Here is a 16,122-nt window from a genome sequence, read left to right as displayed (position 1 = left end):
CAGGGCTGTTTTTCTAGGAGAATGTTTTCTGGGAGGCTTTTGCCATCCTGCTCCCATGTGTGCTGGGGGCAGGTGGGATGAATGCAGCCTCCTCCCAGTCCCCTTCCCATGGATCTGTACGTGCCAGCCAGGCTTATCTTCTGCTCTCAGGGTCCATGGATCATAGGACTGACATCCTCCTTACTCACCATGTGTCCTTCCTTCTCCTCCAGGCCGTGCTGAAAGACCAGAGCCAAATGAGGCAGATGGAGCTGGAGATCAGACCTGTCTTTCTGGTCCCAGACACCAATGGTTTCATCGACCACCTGGGCAGTTTGGTCACGCTGCTGGACTGCAGGAAGTTCATCCTGGTGGTGCCCCTGATTGGTGAGTAGGGCCAGTGCTGCGGTGGGGGCTCCCCCTCTCCCCTGGTGTGGTCTGTTCCTGCAGGCTGGCTCCCTCTCTCCATGCCCCACGTGCCCTCAGTGCCTGTGTGGTCTGGAGCTGGTCAGCTTGTGCCGTGGGACTGGATTTCATCCTGCCCTGTCTCATCCCAGTCGTTGTTGGCATTCCTTCAGCCCCTGTCACCCTGCTCCCTCCCTGCCAGCCCTCTGCCCACAGCGCTCAGCAAACTTCTCCCGGTGCTGCATTTGGGGGTGCCAGGGGCTGGCAGAAAGCAGATGGGTGTTAAACAGGATTTGGAGGGAATTTCGAAGGGAGCGAGGAGGAGGAATTGTTAAACAATCAGAGCAGATAGCTTATCCCAGCTGAGCTGGGGCTTAGGCAGGCTGAGCAAATGGCCGGCCTGTGTCCCAGCAGCGTCTCGGAGCCGCTCAAGCCCAGCCCTTCTTTTTCTCCTTATAAAGCTCGCAGTAAAACAGCAAGCTGGTTCCCGTTATTGGTAAACACTCACCCTGGCAGATAACGGCTGTGCTGCTGGGTGGTCTCCCGGGGTGGTGCAGCCCTGGGCCCGTGCCTTTGCTCTGGATGTTTGATCACGCTCCGGGCTGGAGGTGCCGCTCCTCCTGCCAGTGCCACCGCGGCGCCTGGCACGGCCCGGTGCCAGCCTGGCACTCACAGGATCCCCAGGGACAGCAGGAGAGGCTGGGGCAGGAGTGCATTGCAGAGCTCACATCCCATCCACAGCCCCCAGAGGATGGGGAGCAGCTGGGTTCCGTGGCTGTGCAGGCAGTGAGGTGGCACAGGTGCACCCCGTGCTGCCCTCCGAGCCATTGTGGGGGTTCCTTCTCAGCTCCTGGTGTCCAGCAGACAGCTCTGCCTGTCCCAGAGCCAACATCCAGCTGCTGCCCTTTCCCTCAGGCTGAGCAGCCCAGCTCAGGAGGGATTCTGGGGGCTGGCACCCCTGGGTGGGGAGAGCAGGGCTGGATGCCTGCCCAGCTCAGCACAGGAGCTGCCAAGTTGCTCCGTGGCTTGGCACTGCAGAAGCCAAGGGAAGGCAGTCAGCAGCACCAGCAGAGCCTGGGAAGCCCTGGGGGCTGTGGGGCATGTTAACACCTGGGAGAGCTGGGACCTGCCCTGGAGCCATGGCTTTGCCTCCTGGTGCACTCCAGTGGTTGCTGGGAGACTTCTCCATCAAACCCCAGCCAGGGGCAGCAGGAGAGCTGAAAACTCTGGTCCTCCCCCTGTCCAAGATACTGCTGCCCTCAACCTGCAAAAGGAGCCTGGCCTGTGCTGCCACGGGCACAACTGAGCACTTTTAGTGCCCTCCTATCCTGCTGCCTTGTCATATGGGGACAGAGTAACTCATCTCCCACTGCTGCCACAAGCCCCCCAGAAGCACCCCAAAGCCAGCAACTCCCTGTCCATGCACTTGTTGGTCACATTCCCCCTCATCCCCCAGGACAGCCATCAGTATGGGCAGGAGGAAGCCATCCCCAGGGCCTGTGGCTGCTGGGAACAGAGGCCTTGGTGCCATGTCCCATGGGCAGGCTGGAGAGAGGCCCAGTGCCCTTCCCCAGCACTGCTCCCTGCTCTTCCCGGGGATGCAGCAAGGGGTTAAGCGCTTGGCTTCTCGTTGGGTTTGTTTCTCTTGCTCTTTAACCTGCTCCGTGCTCCTTGAGCCTGACCCCGCCATGGAGAAGCCAGGCCTGGTGCAGAAGCACAAACAAGCCTCCCCTTTGAAGCCTGTTTAGCTTGGAAGCAGGAAGGCGGATTTCGGGAGGGAATACCAGCTTTTCCTGTTTGATGTTCCGTTCTTGCACGGCTCCCCCCACCCCGGGCCCAGCCGTGCATTGTGTGGAAATGGCAGCATCAGGTCGGTAGCAAGAAGAGTCTCCAGCCAGGGAAGAGCAAAGCAGCTCCACGCAGATTTAATTGGAATACCCAGACAGTGAGTGCCAGTCTCACCATGGAACAGAGCGATCACGCAGGCTCCCCGGGCAGTGATTCACAGCACTGGGGAGAGGCCTCAGACCCCGAGCTCTCTCCCCGAACCCCCCAAGGAATGCATAGTTCCCACTTGAACTCAGGACTTGGCTCCAAGCTCGGAAACAATCTTCAGAAATGAAGCCATGGCTCAAACACACACACACACACACACACACACACACACACACACACACACACACACACAGAGAGCCCGCGGAGGCTCCCTCGCACACACGTGCACCCCAGCTCTGTGCACACGCAGCCCTGCACACCAGCCCAGCCAGGGGACACTTGTTTGCACATCTGGATGCACATTTGTGTGCCCAGCCCTGCTGCCAGCTGTGAGGCCAGGCATACAAGGGTGTGTCCAGATGTGCTCCCAAGCATCATCACTCATGCATGCAGAGCGGCTCTTCCAGCAGCCCCAGCACCCAAGGGTTGGTCCCTCCTGGAGCTCTGGGGTCTCTTGGGCTCGTCAGGATGGAGCAGCTGGAGTTCCCAACCACTTGGCAGCAGTACAAGAGGTTCCAGTCAAGGTGAACAGGCTGGGAATCCACCTGGATTCCAAGCTCGTCTCGAGGCAGGACAGATGCGCAAAGCCAGATGGGTGAGGCGTTGAAAGGAGCGTGTTCCCTGCCAGGAGCACGGGGTGGTGGCTTCAAGTGGGAAAACAGGCCTGGGATTTGTGTGGGAAATAGTGCCAGGGTGGGAACTGCCTGCTTCCTGTTCCCATGTGCAGCCCTGCAGCCGGAGGCAGCAGTGCCACACGGGCAGGAGGCACAGTGCCACGGGCCATCGCTGTGCTCGGAGATAGAGGAGCAGGATGCAGGAGTTCAGGGTTTCCTGACAGCCCTGGGCACGGACGTGCTGTTGGCGTGGTACAGCACGGTGGGCTGGGGGGCACAGTGATGCTCCCCAGTGTTTGGCAGGGGAGAGCCAGTTGCCCTCACCAGTTACACTGCGGGGGTGAGGTGCCTGAGCTCTCGGGGCTGAGCCAGGTGACCCACGGAGGTGGAAGGCAGCAAAGCTTTTCCAGACCTGCAGCCAAGTCCAGGAGCACAGGGACACTGCAGCAGCTGAACCCAGATTTCCTGAGCCAGCTCCCAGTGCCCCGGCCCTGAGGCCTTGGCAACTTGCATGCTCCAGCAGCAGGTCACGGGAGCACCTTGTCCCATAGTAACTGTACCTCCTCTTCCTGTTTGAAGTGATAAACGAGCTGGATGGCCTGGCCAAGGGCCCAGAGATGGAGCACCGGGCCACAGGCTATGCCCGCCAAGTGCAGGAGAGAGCCAGGAAGTCCATCGAGTTCCTGGAGGAGCGATTTGAGAGCAGGGACAACTGTTTGAGGGCTCTGACCAGCCGAGGCAACGAGCTGGAGTCCATCTCCTTCCGCAGTGAGGACACCACTGGCCAGCAGGTAAGGGGCATCGGGGAGCTTTTTGCCACCACCTCCTCTGGGAGAACCAGGGACCCTGAGGTCCATGAGCTCTGAACAGGGGGGGCTCTGTGCCCCCACTTTGCAGCTGGCTGGGCAGGCCCTTGTGTCCCTGCTCCCATGAGCTGTGTTGGGGTGTCTCGAGGCGGTGCAGCAGTCAGGGTGGTGAGGGTGCACAAGTTTTCCCTGTCAAGGGTAACCTTGCCCTTTCTTTTCCAGGGAAACAATGACGACCTGATTCTGTCCTGCTGCCTCCACTATTGCAATGACAAGGCCAAGGATTTCATGCCCTCCAACAAAGGTGGGACATCCTCACATCCTCTTTGTCCCTTCTCTGTGGCATTCCACAGACTCCTCCCGTTTCTCTTTCATGGCCCTTGGATCTGTTCCCTCCTGCATTTTGCCTCTTTCAACACCAAGGTGCCACCTCCTGCCTCCGGTCAGCCCCAGGCTGTGGCCCTCCCACCTCATTGCCAAATGTCACCTCATGGCACCTTGAGGATGCCCCGGCCTGTGACAAACACACCATAAACATCCACAGATCCATTTTTTGTGGTGACAAAGGGCCAGAAAACACCTCCTCCCCATGACCCCTGATGCCTTCTGTCCAGGACTCTTTTTCCTCTGCATTCCTGGTTGGCATCAGCCATGTGTGCTGGGACCAGACAGCCTCCAGGCTGTTGCCAGGGCGGCAGGGATGGGAATCACATCAGCAGCTGCCCAAGAAATCAACCCGCATTTGTCAGCACGAATTCTTAGCAGCTTAACTTGTCAGATTCACAGAGAAACCGTCACCAAATGTTTATGTGCAAATGATGCTGAATTTTGAAATCATGTGGATTATGGGGAATGGGGCCTGACAAGCTGACAGCCTCTGGTTTGTAACAAGGAGGCGCGTCACCAGCGCGGGGCAGAGGATGTTTATTGTTACACATTTCTTAAAGTGTCCGCGCAAAACCTCCCGCTCCCACTTGAGGCAGCTCTCAATCCCTGCCCTGCCTTCCCGCTGAGCCCCTAATTCTCTTCCTTCCAGCACAGGCCAGCCAGGTGCTTGCCCACCATCCCCAGTCCCAACACCGTGACCATAGCCCGCGTTCCTGGCCACCCTCCCCTTCCCCTCGTCCTGCTGCTCCCTGCGCAGCCAGTCTGGGCCCATGTTGGGCTCCCATAAACTCTGTTTTTTCCATTCCCGTCCTGGCTCGGAGGCACTGTGTTTCCTGTGCTCATAGGAACAGTGCTCTGGTCACAGGACCCAGCTGCTTACACACAGCCCATATGCTTCCCCTGCCTCGCACACACGTAAGCGTGGCTCCCACATCCCAGCCCGGCGCGTTGCGTGCGGGGCAGCTCATCCATCTGGGGGCAAGATCCCTCTGGTTCTTTCTCAGGCATCAACTCCCAGTGTCTGTCTGAGCCCCAGCCAGAAACACCTCGGTGTCAGTGGCGACTCCAAAAAAGCTCCACAAAAATATAAGGGGTGGCTTTAGATCTTATAATGAGATCAACAGAATAATAGCACCAGCTTCCTGCTGGAGCCAGGGTCGCAGGCCGTCTTCCTGGCCTGGGTCAGGCAGGGACCTCCTCTTCCCAGCCTGTGGCCAGTCCACCACCCCTGTGGGCAGTGGGCAGTGATCACAAATCACGTCTGGGCAGCACAGAGAGGGGAGCAGATGGCCTTGGGGATGCAGGGCTGTGTGTGAGGCCCACCAGGAAGCTTGGCGAGGAGCAGGGAGCTGGGAGCTGGGAGCAGGGAGGGTAGGGGAGCGCACCATGGGATGGATGGAGGGCCTGGGACAGGTCAGAGTTTCACTGTGCTCCGTGTGTGTGTCTCGTTGCAGACGATCCCATCCGTTTGCTCAGGGAAGTGGTTTTGCTGACGGACGACCGGAACCTGCGAGTCAAAGCGCTGACCCGCAACGTGCCGGTGCGGGACATCCCCACCTTCCTCAAGTGGGCTCAGGAGGGCTGAGGAGGCCAAGGGGGGCCCAAGGCCCCTGAGGGAGTCACGCAGCCCCTGACGGCGGGAGCCCGGCTCCAGCGGCCGCCTCGCCGCGCCGCCACCGCCGCCAGCCCACCACGAACAATAAACGCCACGTCTTCAACCCACCCCGGAATGGCCGTGCTGAGAAGGGCCCCCCGAGGGCAGAGCAGCTGGGAAGGTCATTGCTGTGGATGGTTCACGTGGAGGCTGGGCCCTTGAGGGGCCCGCCGGCCTTTGGGCAGCGCCAGCGCGGAGCTGGAGAGCCCCGCTGGCGAGGGAAGCTTTGGGTGAGCCCTGTGCTGGATCACCAGCCTTTTGCTTGGTTTGCTTGGGTGCAGAGAGCTCGAGTCACGCCTTGGTGGCTCTTTGGGTTGGTAGGCTGCGTAGGGCAGAGATCTGGGGACACGCCGGCACAGACTTTGGGATTGTTTAGTCCAGCCTGTACCCCTTGGAGAGGCCATGGATTTCAAGGGCAGGTTTCCCCCTGCCCCAGCCTATTTGTCCTGCATGGCCAGACAGCCCCAGGTCCCCATCCCCTTCCCCACCGTGTGCTGCCCCACGCAGGAGTGCTGCTTGCAGAGGGCTTTGTCCTCTCCATGCTGCGGGGTTTGCTTGTTGAGTTTCATTTTTTCAGTGTAGGTTAGTTTTCAGGTGTGTGCCCTGCCCGCTTTGCTGGGGGAGGCTTTGAACACCCCCACAGCTGCTTTGTCCTGATCCCCTGCCCACCCCAGCTGTTCCTTGCCCCTTCCCTTCTCCCCCAAACTCCTTAGTCCTACCCTGCTACCTTTAGGCACACTTTTGACCTAGGACTCAGTGTGAGGCTAACAGAATTCTCCAAGGACCCCAGGACCGGCTGTCCCATGGGTTCTGTGTCCTCACATTGCCACAGACCCCTCTTCCATGTGGGATCTGGCTTCTGCCTATGGCTGCAGAGTCAGAGAGAACCACAGAAATGCTCAGCCCCATTATTTGCCTAGCTGAGAGGGTCCATGGATGGAGCCATTGCCTCGTCCCTGGGTCATTTTGTGCTTGGAGTTGGGGTTGGGGTGCTGCTAAGCCTTCCACACCCCACCTTGTCCCATCACCAAGTGTCCCATCCCCAGTGACACGCCAGATACAGAAGCTAAGAGGGAGCATTAACCCCTGAACCAGAGCCCCTGGAGCTATGTCAAGTCCCAGTCCCAGGAGCCAGGGTGGGAGCAGCCCCAAGGCCACCCCTGGTCCCCGCTGGGGCGCCGCAGCCGTGGGAGGGACGTGGCAGAGGTGGCAGAGGAAGCAGCAGGACAGAGCCCAGCGTTTTCCTTTCCTGTGTGGGTGGCTCAGACCCAGAGTCTGCATCAGGAAGCTCGGCCACCCCTGTGCCAGCCCCCAGCCCCAGGGGCAGGGCCAGCAGCAGGGTCAGAGCCTCGGCAGCGCCATGGACACGCGGGCTGTGCTGGATAACCTGTGCCAGAGCAGTGCCCAGCCCGGGGCACTGGGCACAGAGACTTTGGGGTGCCCACGGCTGCTGTGGGGCACACGGAGCCATTGGCACAGCACCCACGCCCCGATTGCTTGCCCACAGCCGTGCTGGCTGCCAGCTTTGCAGAGACTTTGCCTTCTCCTCCACGCCGGGTGTGTTTCAGTGTTTGTTTTCTTACGGCGCTGCCCCAGAGCTCCTTTCCAAGGTACCACCAGCCTGGAGGGCCCTGCAGCTCTGCCACATGAGTCACAGGCTCATGGGACAGTTTTGGTGCCACCAGACCAGGTGGCACAACAGTGAGCAGAGCTTGAGCGCCTGGGGCCGTCCCTGCCAGGCTGCTGGGAGCCCTTGTCTTGAGGCAGCGCCCGCGTTCGGGATGTTAAGTTGGTTTTAATAATTTTTAGTATTAAACGTGTCAGTGCAGCGTGGTGTGTCATTTGTTGTCAGCCCATGAGTTGCTGCTGAGGTTGGGGTGGGGGACACCAGGGAGGGGCAGCAGTGGGACACACTGTAAGGATGACAGCGACTCTGTCCCACCTGCATCTGCTGCTGCCCCCAGCCGAGAGGGTCTCGGCTAACCAGATGCACAGCAAATCCCCTTGGGTCCCCTCCCTGCAGCTCTGCACCCACAGGTGACCCCCAGGGTCACTCTCAGCCGTGCTCAGCTTCAGCCCTGCACCAGCCAAGCCCCTCCCCAGAGAAGAACGCGAGGCCACGCGTGTTAATGTCACTTTATTGCTCATTCCGTTTCGACTATAGAAAAAAAAAGGGCGAGAAGCCCGTGTACAAATTGGACGTGATACAGGAGGGGCCGGGGCCCCGCTGGGCGCTGCCAGCTGTGCTTTGGGTGCTGCCGCCGCCTCCAGACACCCCACGGCAGCTCCGGGGGACCGGGACAGCCCCGGGATGCCCGGGGCAGCTGGGCAGGAGCTCAGGCTAAGGCACAGTGGCTGCGAGGCCGGGGGCAGTCGCTGCTGGCGGCCGCCCGGAGCCTCGTGTGCAAAGGAGAGGAGGGGGCTCGGGAGGGGGGAGAAGCTTCACATTTGCCCCAACGGAGGGGTCAGGGCACGGGCCGGGGGGGTCCAGGCTGGGGGGACTTGGCCCACACCGAGCAGAAGGTGGGAGAGGGGCTGCGGTGGCGGCAGAAGGTGCCCGGGGGGGACTCGGCCCCAGGTCACATCACCCCCCGGGCTCTGCCCCACCGCCCCCTCCCGCAGCCCCTGCCCACCTCCCGTAGCTGACAAACCAGAGACCGCTTTGTCTTTGTCATGGACCCCCCGGCCCGGCCCGGCCGCGCTGGAGACGGGCGTCTTTGGCAAAAAATAAAAAAATAAAAAATAATCAAGGCGAGTGTGGCCGCCCGAGGGCGAATCCGCCGGGTCCCGGGGCTGGCCCGGGTGCCCCGGGCATCCCTGATGGGCGAGGCAGGGCCCAGGGGCTCAGTCTGGGACAGGCCCTGCCCCACCTCCCAAAAACACGGGGAGCAGCCGGCTGAGCCCCTGCGCCGGGGACGGGAGCTCAGTGCTTGCTTCGGGGCGAGGAGCATCGCGATTCCCCGGCCCCCCAGCATGGACGTGACCGCCGCTGCCCCGTCCCGCGCCTGCTGCTCAGCCCGCACCGTCCCCCTCCGTCAGTCCGTCCCGAGCCCCCGGGGATGCTCGGGCACACACCCCCGGCCCAGCGCTGGCCGCTCCCGCTCACACGGAGGCGTCGCTCCGGCCACGACGGACGAGCTACTCACGGCGCCCGGGGAGGCACAGTCCGGGTCCCGTCGCAGCAAAGCCGAGCGCTGGCGGCTCCCGGCGCGGGGCCGGAGCGACGCGGCGGCTGCCGAGGGCGTCCCCTGGCCCGGGGGCAGCCCTGAGGTAAGGAGCGGGCTCATGTCCTCCAAAGCCTCGGGGCGCAGCCCGGCCTCACAGCTTGTGCGTCGCTGCCGCCCGGTGCCGGGGTCCCGGCACCCCCCACGGCCGGGGGCGGAGGTGCCGCGGGGTCAGTCCCTGATTTATCGGCTTCTCCCGAGGGACACGCCGTCCATCCATCCCGGAGCAGCTCTCATGGCACCTTCGCTACTGAGCGAGTTCTCCGGGACCGCCGGCAGCGCCTGGGGACGAGCACCCATCACCTCTCGCCCCCCCCCAGCTCCACACGGGGCAGCGAGGGGAGCCCAGCGGCCCCCCCAGCCCCCCGGCCAGGCCGCTGCTAGGGGGGCGAGTATCGCTCTATGGTCCGGGCGGCCTCGGTGTGCAGGTGTGGAGCCTGCGCCAGCACCTCGGCCGCCTTGTCCTGGCTCAGCCCCAGGTGCTCGGCCGTGAACTTGGCCAGGGGGTAGAGGCTCTCCATGGCCTTGGGGTCGCTGAGGAAGTGCGAGGTGTGCGACAGCAGCTCGGCCGCCTTCTCCTGCTTGAGCCCCAGCTGGTCGGCGGTGAGCCGGGCCATGGCATAGACGCTGTCGGGGAAGTCCAGCTTGGCTTTGCCGTCGGGGCCGGCCGCGTGCATCTTCATGTGGCTGATGAGGTTGCGCTGCTGGGCGAACTTCCCGCCGCACACCTGGCACTCGTAGGGCTTCTCGCCCGAGTGGATGCGCATGTGCTCGGTCAGGCGGTACTGGCGGGTGAAGCGCATCCCGCAGGCGTCGCAGGCGAAGGGCTTCAGGCCGAGGTGGCTGCGCATGTGGCGGGTCATGGTGCCGCGCTGCGTGAACTTCTTGCCGCAGATGGTGCAGGGGTAGGGGCGCGTCAGCCAGTGCGTCTTCTCGTGCTGCCGCAGCGTGGCCGGGTCCTTGTAGGACTTGTCGCAGGAGGAGCAGCGGTAAGGCCGCAAGATGTCACCCAGCCCCGGGCCACCTTTGTCCAGGAAGGGCACGGCCTGCTCGGCCGCCGCCTTGTGATAGAGTTCCTCTTCGTTGTGGGCCTCCACGTGGGCGTTCAGCTGCTCGGAGCTGGGGAAGCCCTTGCCGCAGGGGATGCACACGTACAGGTTGTCACCCAGGCTCTCCGGCTCGTAGCCCAGGTGGTTGCAGTAGCGGTCCAGCGCATCGCCGGGCGAGGGGCCCTCGCTGCTGCCCGTCTCCTCACTCGTGCTGTTGTCAGGCTCCAGGTCGTTGCTCTCCACGCTGGGGTAGCGGGGCTGCGGTGCCGCAGGCGGCGATTCGGCCTTCTCCTCCCGCTCCAGCTCCTTCTCCGCCTCCCCCTCGTCCAGGTAGGGGCCCAGGGGCTCGTGCTTCATCCAGCGGTACATCAGCTCTCGCCCGTCGGCGCGGGGCAGCGGGGGCTCGGCGCAGGGCGGCGTGCTGCGGAAGGGGTCGGGGGCGTGGGGGTGCCCCCCCGGCTCAGCGCCCGGCGGGGAGTCCTTTGTAGGCAGCGGCGTGGCTGCCCAGGAGGCCGGCGCTGACGGGGGGCTGTCGTGCCGTGGGGGCAGCGAGGGCTCGCGGGGCTCGCTGGGCAGCAGGCGGTCGGTGGGCAGGAGCTGGGCGGAGGGGCCGGTGGGGCTCTTCTTGGAGAGGTCGAGGCCGCAGGGCGGCGAGCAGTGGCGCTCGGGCGGGCACAGCCCGTGGGGGTGCAGCGGGGCGCCCTGGGCGGCCGAGGCGTAGAGCTCCCCGCACTGAGTGTTGAGAGGCGCCGCCGGCTCCACGGGAGGCAGGTCCACGGGCCGTGGCGTCCCCGAGTAGCAAGCCTGGATGACCGGCGTGGCGGCCCGCAGCCCGCGGCCCAGCTTGTAGGGCGCGTAGCCCCCGCGCAGGTGGCAGTACTTGCCGCTGCGCTTCAGCTTCTTCTTGCAGAGGGCCACCAAGCCGGGGATCTGGAGGTAGCTGGCGGCAGCCAGCACAGCACCCAGGCTCTGCTCGCTGCCCGGCTCGCACTCGGCCAGGCGGCCGGTGTAGATGAAGTCGAGGATGAGGCGGAAGATGCCGGGGCTCACCATCTCATGGTCCAGGTTGAGCAGGTTGTCGTGGACCACCAGCGACTTGAGGTAGGCGCTGCTGGCGGCCAGGATGTTCTTGTGCGCACGGAAAAGCGCGTTCTGCACCACGATGATCACGTCGCACAGGAAACCCTTGGTGCGCTGCGTGTTCAGCTGCAGCAGCAGCTGCCGCGAGTGGCTCGGCACCTCCATGGCGTCCAGCATCCCGCTCCTCGCCCGCCGCCCTGCAACACACCGGCCGCGCCGTCAGCGCCGTGCCCGGCCCCGCGTGCCCGCCGCAACGCGCGGGGGGCTCGACGTGCGCGGCCGGGGCTTCACCCACGCGTGGGGTGGGCGGCGTGGCGGGGGCGGGTCTGAGCCCCACGCGCCGCTGGGTCCCGGCCGCTCTGCGCGGCCGCCCGGCCGGTGCCACCGCTTATATGGGGGCTCGTTTCTCGGCGGGTCGGGGGGGCGGGAGGGGGGCGAAAACCCCCGGAGGGTTTTGGAGAAAGTGACATCACCCGCCGCCGCCGCCAGCGCCGCGCCCCGGCCCCGCCAGCCGTGGGATCCCGAGACCCCGCGCCCACCTGCCGGGGGAGAGCAGGGGGGGACACGCCGAGCCGGTGCCCGCCGATCCCCGCGCCCCGCCGCTGTCCCGCTCCCCGCCGCGCCGCCCCGCTTCTTATGCGCCCCGGTCCCGGACCCCCCGGGCGCCCCCCGCCCCCGTTTCCTCTCCCCGCCTCGAGGTGAGCGGGGGGACGGTTGGGGGTGCGGGGGGGAGCGGGACCTCCCCTCCCCGCCTCCGTGCCGGTGCCGGTGCCCCCCGCCCAGGTGCGTGAAGCCAGGAGCCCGCGGAGCCGCTTTTCGGCCGATTTCCCGCATTTCGGGGTGTTCCCCCCCTCCTTTTACCTGGGCGTCCGGTGGCCTCCGCCAGCCAGCTGAGGTCTCGGTGAACTCTCATGGCTCAGCCCCGGGGGGGCCGCCGCCGGTTGCTGCTCCCCTCCACCCTCCTCTTCCTCTGCTGCTTCTCTTCCTCCATACCCCGCGCTCCCGGCCGGTCCTACGGAACGGGAGGAGGAGGAAGAGGAGGAGGAGGTGGTTGTGGAAGAAGCAGCAGCGGTTCCTCGGGGTTCCCGACGCCGCCAGCTCGGAGGTGAAACCCGGGCTGCGAACTCCCCCTGACCCCGGCCTGAACTCCGAGCAGCGCCGCTGGCTGTTAAAGGGACGGCGGGAGGTTTTCCTCCTCCCATCCCCGGGCGGGGCACCGACAAGCCGGGCCCCCCCCTTTACACACCCCTCCCTCCCCATCCCGGTCTCCTCCTCCTCCTCCCAGCCCGGTTTTTCCCTCCTCCCGGTCTTCTCCTGCCGCGCCCCGACCGCCCCCTCGGGGGTCTCGATCCTCAGGACATCGCTCTTTGCCCGGGACAGCCCGGGTGGGGCCGGGAGCCCCGGGGAGGGGGGGACCGGGGGTGTCCCCGGGCAAAGGGCGATGTGTCCCCCCCGTCGGTACCGCTCGTAGGGCGCCATCTAGCGGCTCCCGGTGCGCTCCACCCCGCCCGGTACCGGCGGCGGCTCCTCCCCGGCAGGTGGGACCCGACGGGGCGGACGGGGCTGGGGAGCGATGGAGCAGAGGGGTTTCGCTGGCCGCCCCTCCCGAGGGATGGGTGCGGATGGGCAGAGCGGGGGGGCGCCCATCGGTTGGGAAGGCTGGAGAGGGTGGTCGCGTTTTGGGGTGCGGAGGGTGGAACGTGGTGTCCGATGAGCGATGTGGGGCAGGGTTCTGGGGACCAGGGAGGGAAGGGCAGACGGGAGCAATTTGCTGGTGAGGGGGGAGAGCAGAGAGCGGGAGGGGCGCGCAGCGCTGGCGCCCAGATGTGCGGTGGCGGTGGCTGGGGTGGGCTGGGGGCTTGCGGTGGTTTGGGATGAGGAGGAGGAGGAGGAGGAGGAGGAGGAGGCAGAGCCACGTTTCCCTCGGCTTTATCCCTGCAGCCGTCGCTGAAAAAGCTGCTGGGCTTGGGGTGCAGCATGGGGTACCCCCCTTGGCGCGGGGGGAGCCGCCTCTCGCTTCACACTTTCACTTCTCCTTTCTCACAGCCGCAGCCTCTTGCACAACCTCCTGGTACGGCAAAGCATCGTGATGGGCTTCCCCAGGCCGGCTGCTAATCCTGGGGTGTCCCGCTGGCACCCCCTGACCTGAGCAGGGCACCCCGAGCAGGGCCATCCCTCCCACCTGGGGTTTCACCCCATAACCCCCGTCCCCTGGTGAAGGGAAACCAATTTTGGGGTCCTGATGCCTGGGACAGGGTTTGGCCAGCCCTGAATTTGGGACAAAACAGGATGGGTGCTGGCAGGGAGGGTGCAGGCTGGTGGCAGCGCTTGCCCTCACAGCTCAGCATCGCTCACCTGGAACTGACCCTCGGATCCCCTTCAGATTCAGCGTGTCCCGGTTCACTACGGAAATGTCACCCTGGGGACCGGGACGGAGTGTCACTGCCCGCGGGCTCGTCCCAGGCTCAGAAATTCCCCTCCCTGCTCCCCATGCTGGGCTCTTGCCCACAGGAAGAGCCGGGATCCTGGGAGCGGGACGTGGGCGACCCTCGTTAGAGCCGCGCTTCAATCCCAACTCCCCGGGCACTAATTTCTCCCCCCCTCTCCCATTTTTTTTTTTTCACCCCCCTCTTCAATTAACGGCTGGAAGTGTTTCAGGTTCTGGCAGCGAGCTCTGGACGTCGCTGTGAGCGATGGCTCCCGCGGGCTCCGTGCCGGTAATTTATGGGGCTGAGCTGCATAAATCACGGCAGCGAGCGGCTCCCAGACAGCTGCATCCCCCGGGGCCGGCCGGGACCCCGGGCTGCCCCAGCTACCTGCTGAGTGACGCCGAGCCTCGGGGGCAGCGGCCGAGGGAGGCGATGGAAAAACCCTTCACCTTTTCCACCCTCCTTTGCAGCTCCTCTCCCATTGCCGGCCTCTCCCAGGAGCAGAGGGGCGGATCGGTGCCCGCAGGGGTTTGGGGCAGGTGGAGGGGGGTTTCTTACACGAGTATCCCCCGTCCTGTCCTGCTCAGCCTTCTGGAGGGATCCTAATGCAGCAGCCCGAGCCAGCGTTCCGCACGCAGAGCTCTCAGAAACTGCCGGGTGTCCCCAGGGAGCTGCAGCCCATGTCCAGCTCCGAGGGACATCGGGGACGGCCGGGCTGCAGGACCCGGCAGCGCGCAGAGAAAGGGGCATTTTCGCCTCAATGTGCTGAGCAGATTGGAACCAGCTCTGGTTAAGTCATTGGCTCTGTTGGGAGGTCTGAGCTGGAGCGTTTCCCGCCTGTGCCCCCTCCCCACGATCAATCAAAGTTGCAGCAAATTAGCCCAGATGCTGGGAGATTCGGTTCAAATCCAGCTGTGGTTTGGATCGCGTTCGCATGCCTGGCTTCATGTGGGACCTGGGCTTTTGGACAGGATACAGCCCCCCGGTCTCTGCAGGGCCCTGTTTCCCAGCGCAGCCTCTCCCCAAAGCCCACACACATGTCTTCCATTACTGCCCTTGGCCAGCGGGGCCGCATCCGGCAGCGCCAGGAGCCTGCAGCCCCCGCTGGCAGCTCCAGCTCCGTTCTCCCGGCGGTGCCGGGGCAGAGCAGCCCCGAAATTGCGCCCCTGTGTGTGCAGGGGGATGGATGTGCGTCCCCTCCACCTGAGCGGCTGAGGCTGCAGAACTCGTGACAGTGCTGAGCCCTGGGTCACCCCTGCCCATCTCCTGAGCTGTTGCAGTGCCAAGGCCCTGGGGGCAGCCACGGGACCCTGCCGAGCTCTCCCGGGTGCCCCCATCAGGAGAGGATCCCTGGGAAGGGCAGAGCTTCCCTGGCACAGCACAGGCCCGGCCAGGGTGGCTGCTCCCGGCTGTGCTGCCTGGGTGGCATTGCTGGGTGGACAATGGGAGTCATTCCCTGTGGGGGGATGCTCCAGGGGCTTGGGGGACCCTTCTCTGTGGACTCGATGGGGAAATGGGACCCTTTGCTTTTGGGGTGACACTGAGAGGACCCTTTTTACAGAGTGATACTTGGTCAGACAAGGGCACCTATCCCTGCAAGGTGATATTTCATGGAGCAGGGCAACCCTTCCTTGTGGAAGGATATCCAGGTGCACGAGGCAGAGTCAAACAGCAGGAGCTGAGGCTGGGAGAGACCTCAGGAAGTCATCCCCAGCCCCAGCAGGGTCACCCAGGGCTGGCTGCACGGGACCTTGCCCAGGTGGTTTTGGGTATCTCCAAGGATGGGGACTCCAGCACGCCCCGGGCAGCCCAGGCCAGCCCCTCCCAGTGTGGAAATGCTCCCTGATGGTGGCACTCAGTCTGTGCCACCTGCCCCTGGTCCTGGCACTGGGCAGCAGGAGCTGAGTCTGGCTCTGCCCTCTCCACTCCCTCCCTCCGGGGGTGTGCATGCACTGACAGGGCCCTGGAGCCTTCTCTTCTCCCAGCCCTCTGCCTCTCCTCTTCCGGGAGATGCTCCAGCCTTTTACTCCTCTTAGTGCCCCTTCCCTGGACTCTCTGCAGTGTTTCCATGCTGGGAGCCCAGCAGTGGACCCAGCACTCCAGGACTGAGCAGGGGGAAGGATCCTGTCAACCAACACAGAGCAGGACACCGTTCACCTCCTTCATCCCAAGGACACAGGGTCAGCTTCCCCCAGGACCCCCAAGGTGTTTTCCACTGAAATGCTGTCCAGCTGGACAGTCCTGGGATATCCCAGAGCTCAGGGATCTTCCTCCCCAGGAGCAGGGCTTTGCAATTCCCCTTTCTGAACTGGGGGGCAATGGGATCCCTTCCTCATGGGGGGGAGTTTAGGAAGAAAGGGGCACCCATCCCTGTGAGATGATGCTTTGTGGAGCAGTGGGACCCTTCCTTGTGGGATGGTGCCTGAGAGGGTGACAGGACCCGTCCTCTGCAGGCAGATGAGGATCCTGTTCCTGAGGGTCAGAGTTTGGTGAGATGATG

General features: G+C 64.2%; 2 protein-coding genes across 2 annotated transcripts in view; one reads left to right on the top strand and one right to left on the bottom strand.

Annotated features, from left to right (window-relative positions):
* Positions 1-7,668, top strand: part of SMG6 (SMG6 nonsense mediated mRNA decay factor) — a 108,178-nt gene extending 100,510 nt beyond the window's left edge. The window contains 4 exon segments of the mRNA XM_030962928.1: positions 213-366; positions 3,573-3,784; positions 4,022-4,103; positions 5,641-7,668. Coding sequence (XP_030818788.1) covers positions 213-366; positions 3,573-3,784; positions 4,022-4,103; positions 5,641-5,771 — 579 coding nt within the window. The 3' untranslated portion in view covers positions 5,772-7,668.
* A 285-nt stretch (positions 7,669-7,953) lies between these two features.
* HIC1 (HIC ZBTB transcriptional repressor 1) lies at positions 7,954-12,391 on the bottom strand. The gene is made up of 2 exons (XM_030962932.1): positions 12,055-12,391; positions 7,954-11,390 (listed from the first exon to the last, which is right to left on the bottom strand). Exons 1-2 carry the CDS (start codon positions 12,104-12,106, stop codon positions 9,445-9,447), a joined length of 1,998 nt encoding a protein of 665 aa, XP_030818792.1. The 5' UTR covers positions 12,107-12,391; the 3' UTR covers positions 7,954-9,444.
* Positions 12,392-16,122: the final 3,731 nt, after the last annotated feature.

The sequence above is a fragment of the Camarhynchus parvulus genome, chromosome 19, assembly GCF_901933205.1.
Source record: "Camarhynchus parvulus chromosome 19, STF_HiC, whole genome shotgun sequence".
Classification (NCBI taxonomy): domain Eukaryota; kingdom Metazoa; phylum Chordata; class Aves; order Passeriformes; family Thraupidae; genus Camarhynchus; species Camarhynchus parvulus.
Note: the sequence above shows the minus strand (reverse complement) of the source record. Positions and strands in the feature narration are given on the sequence as shown.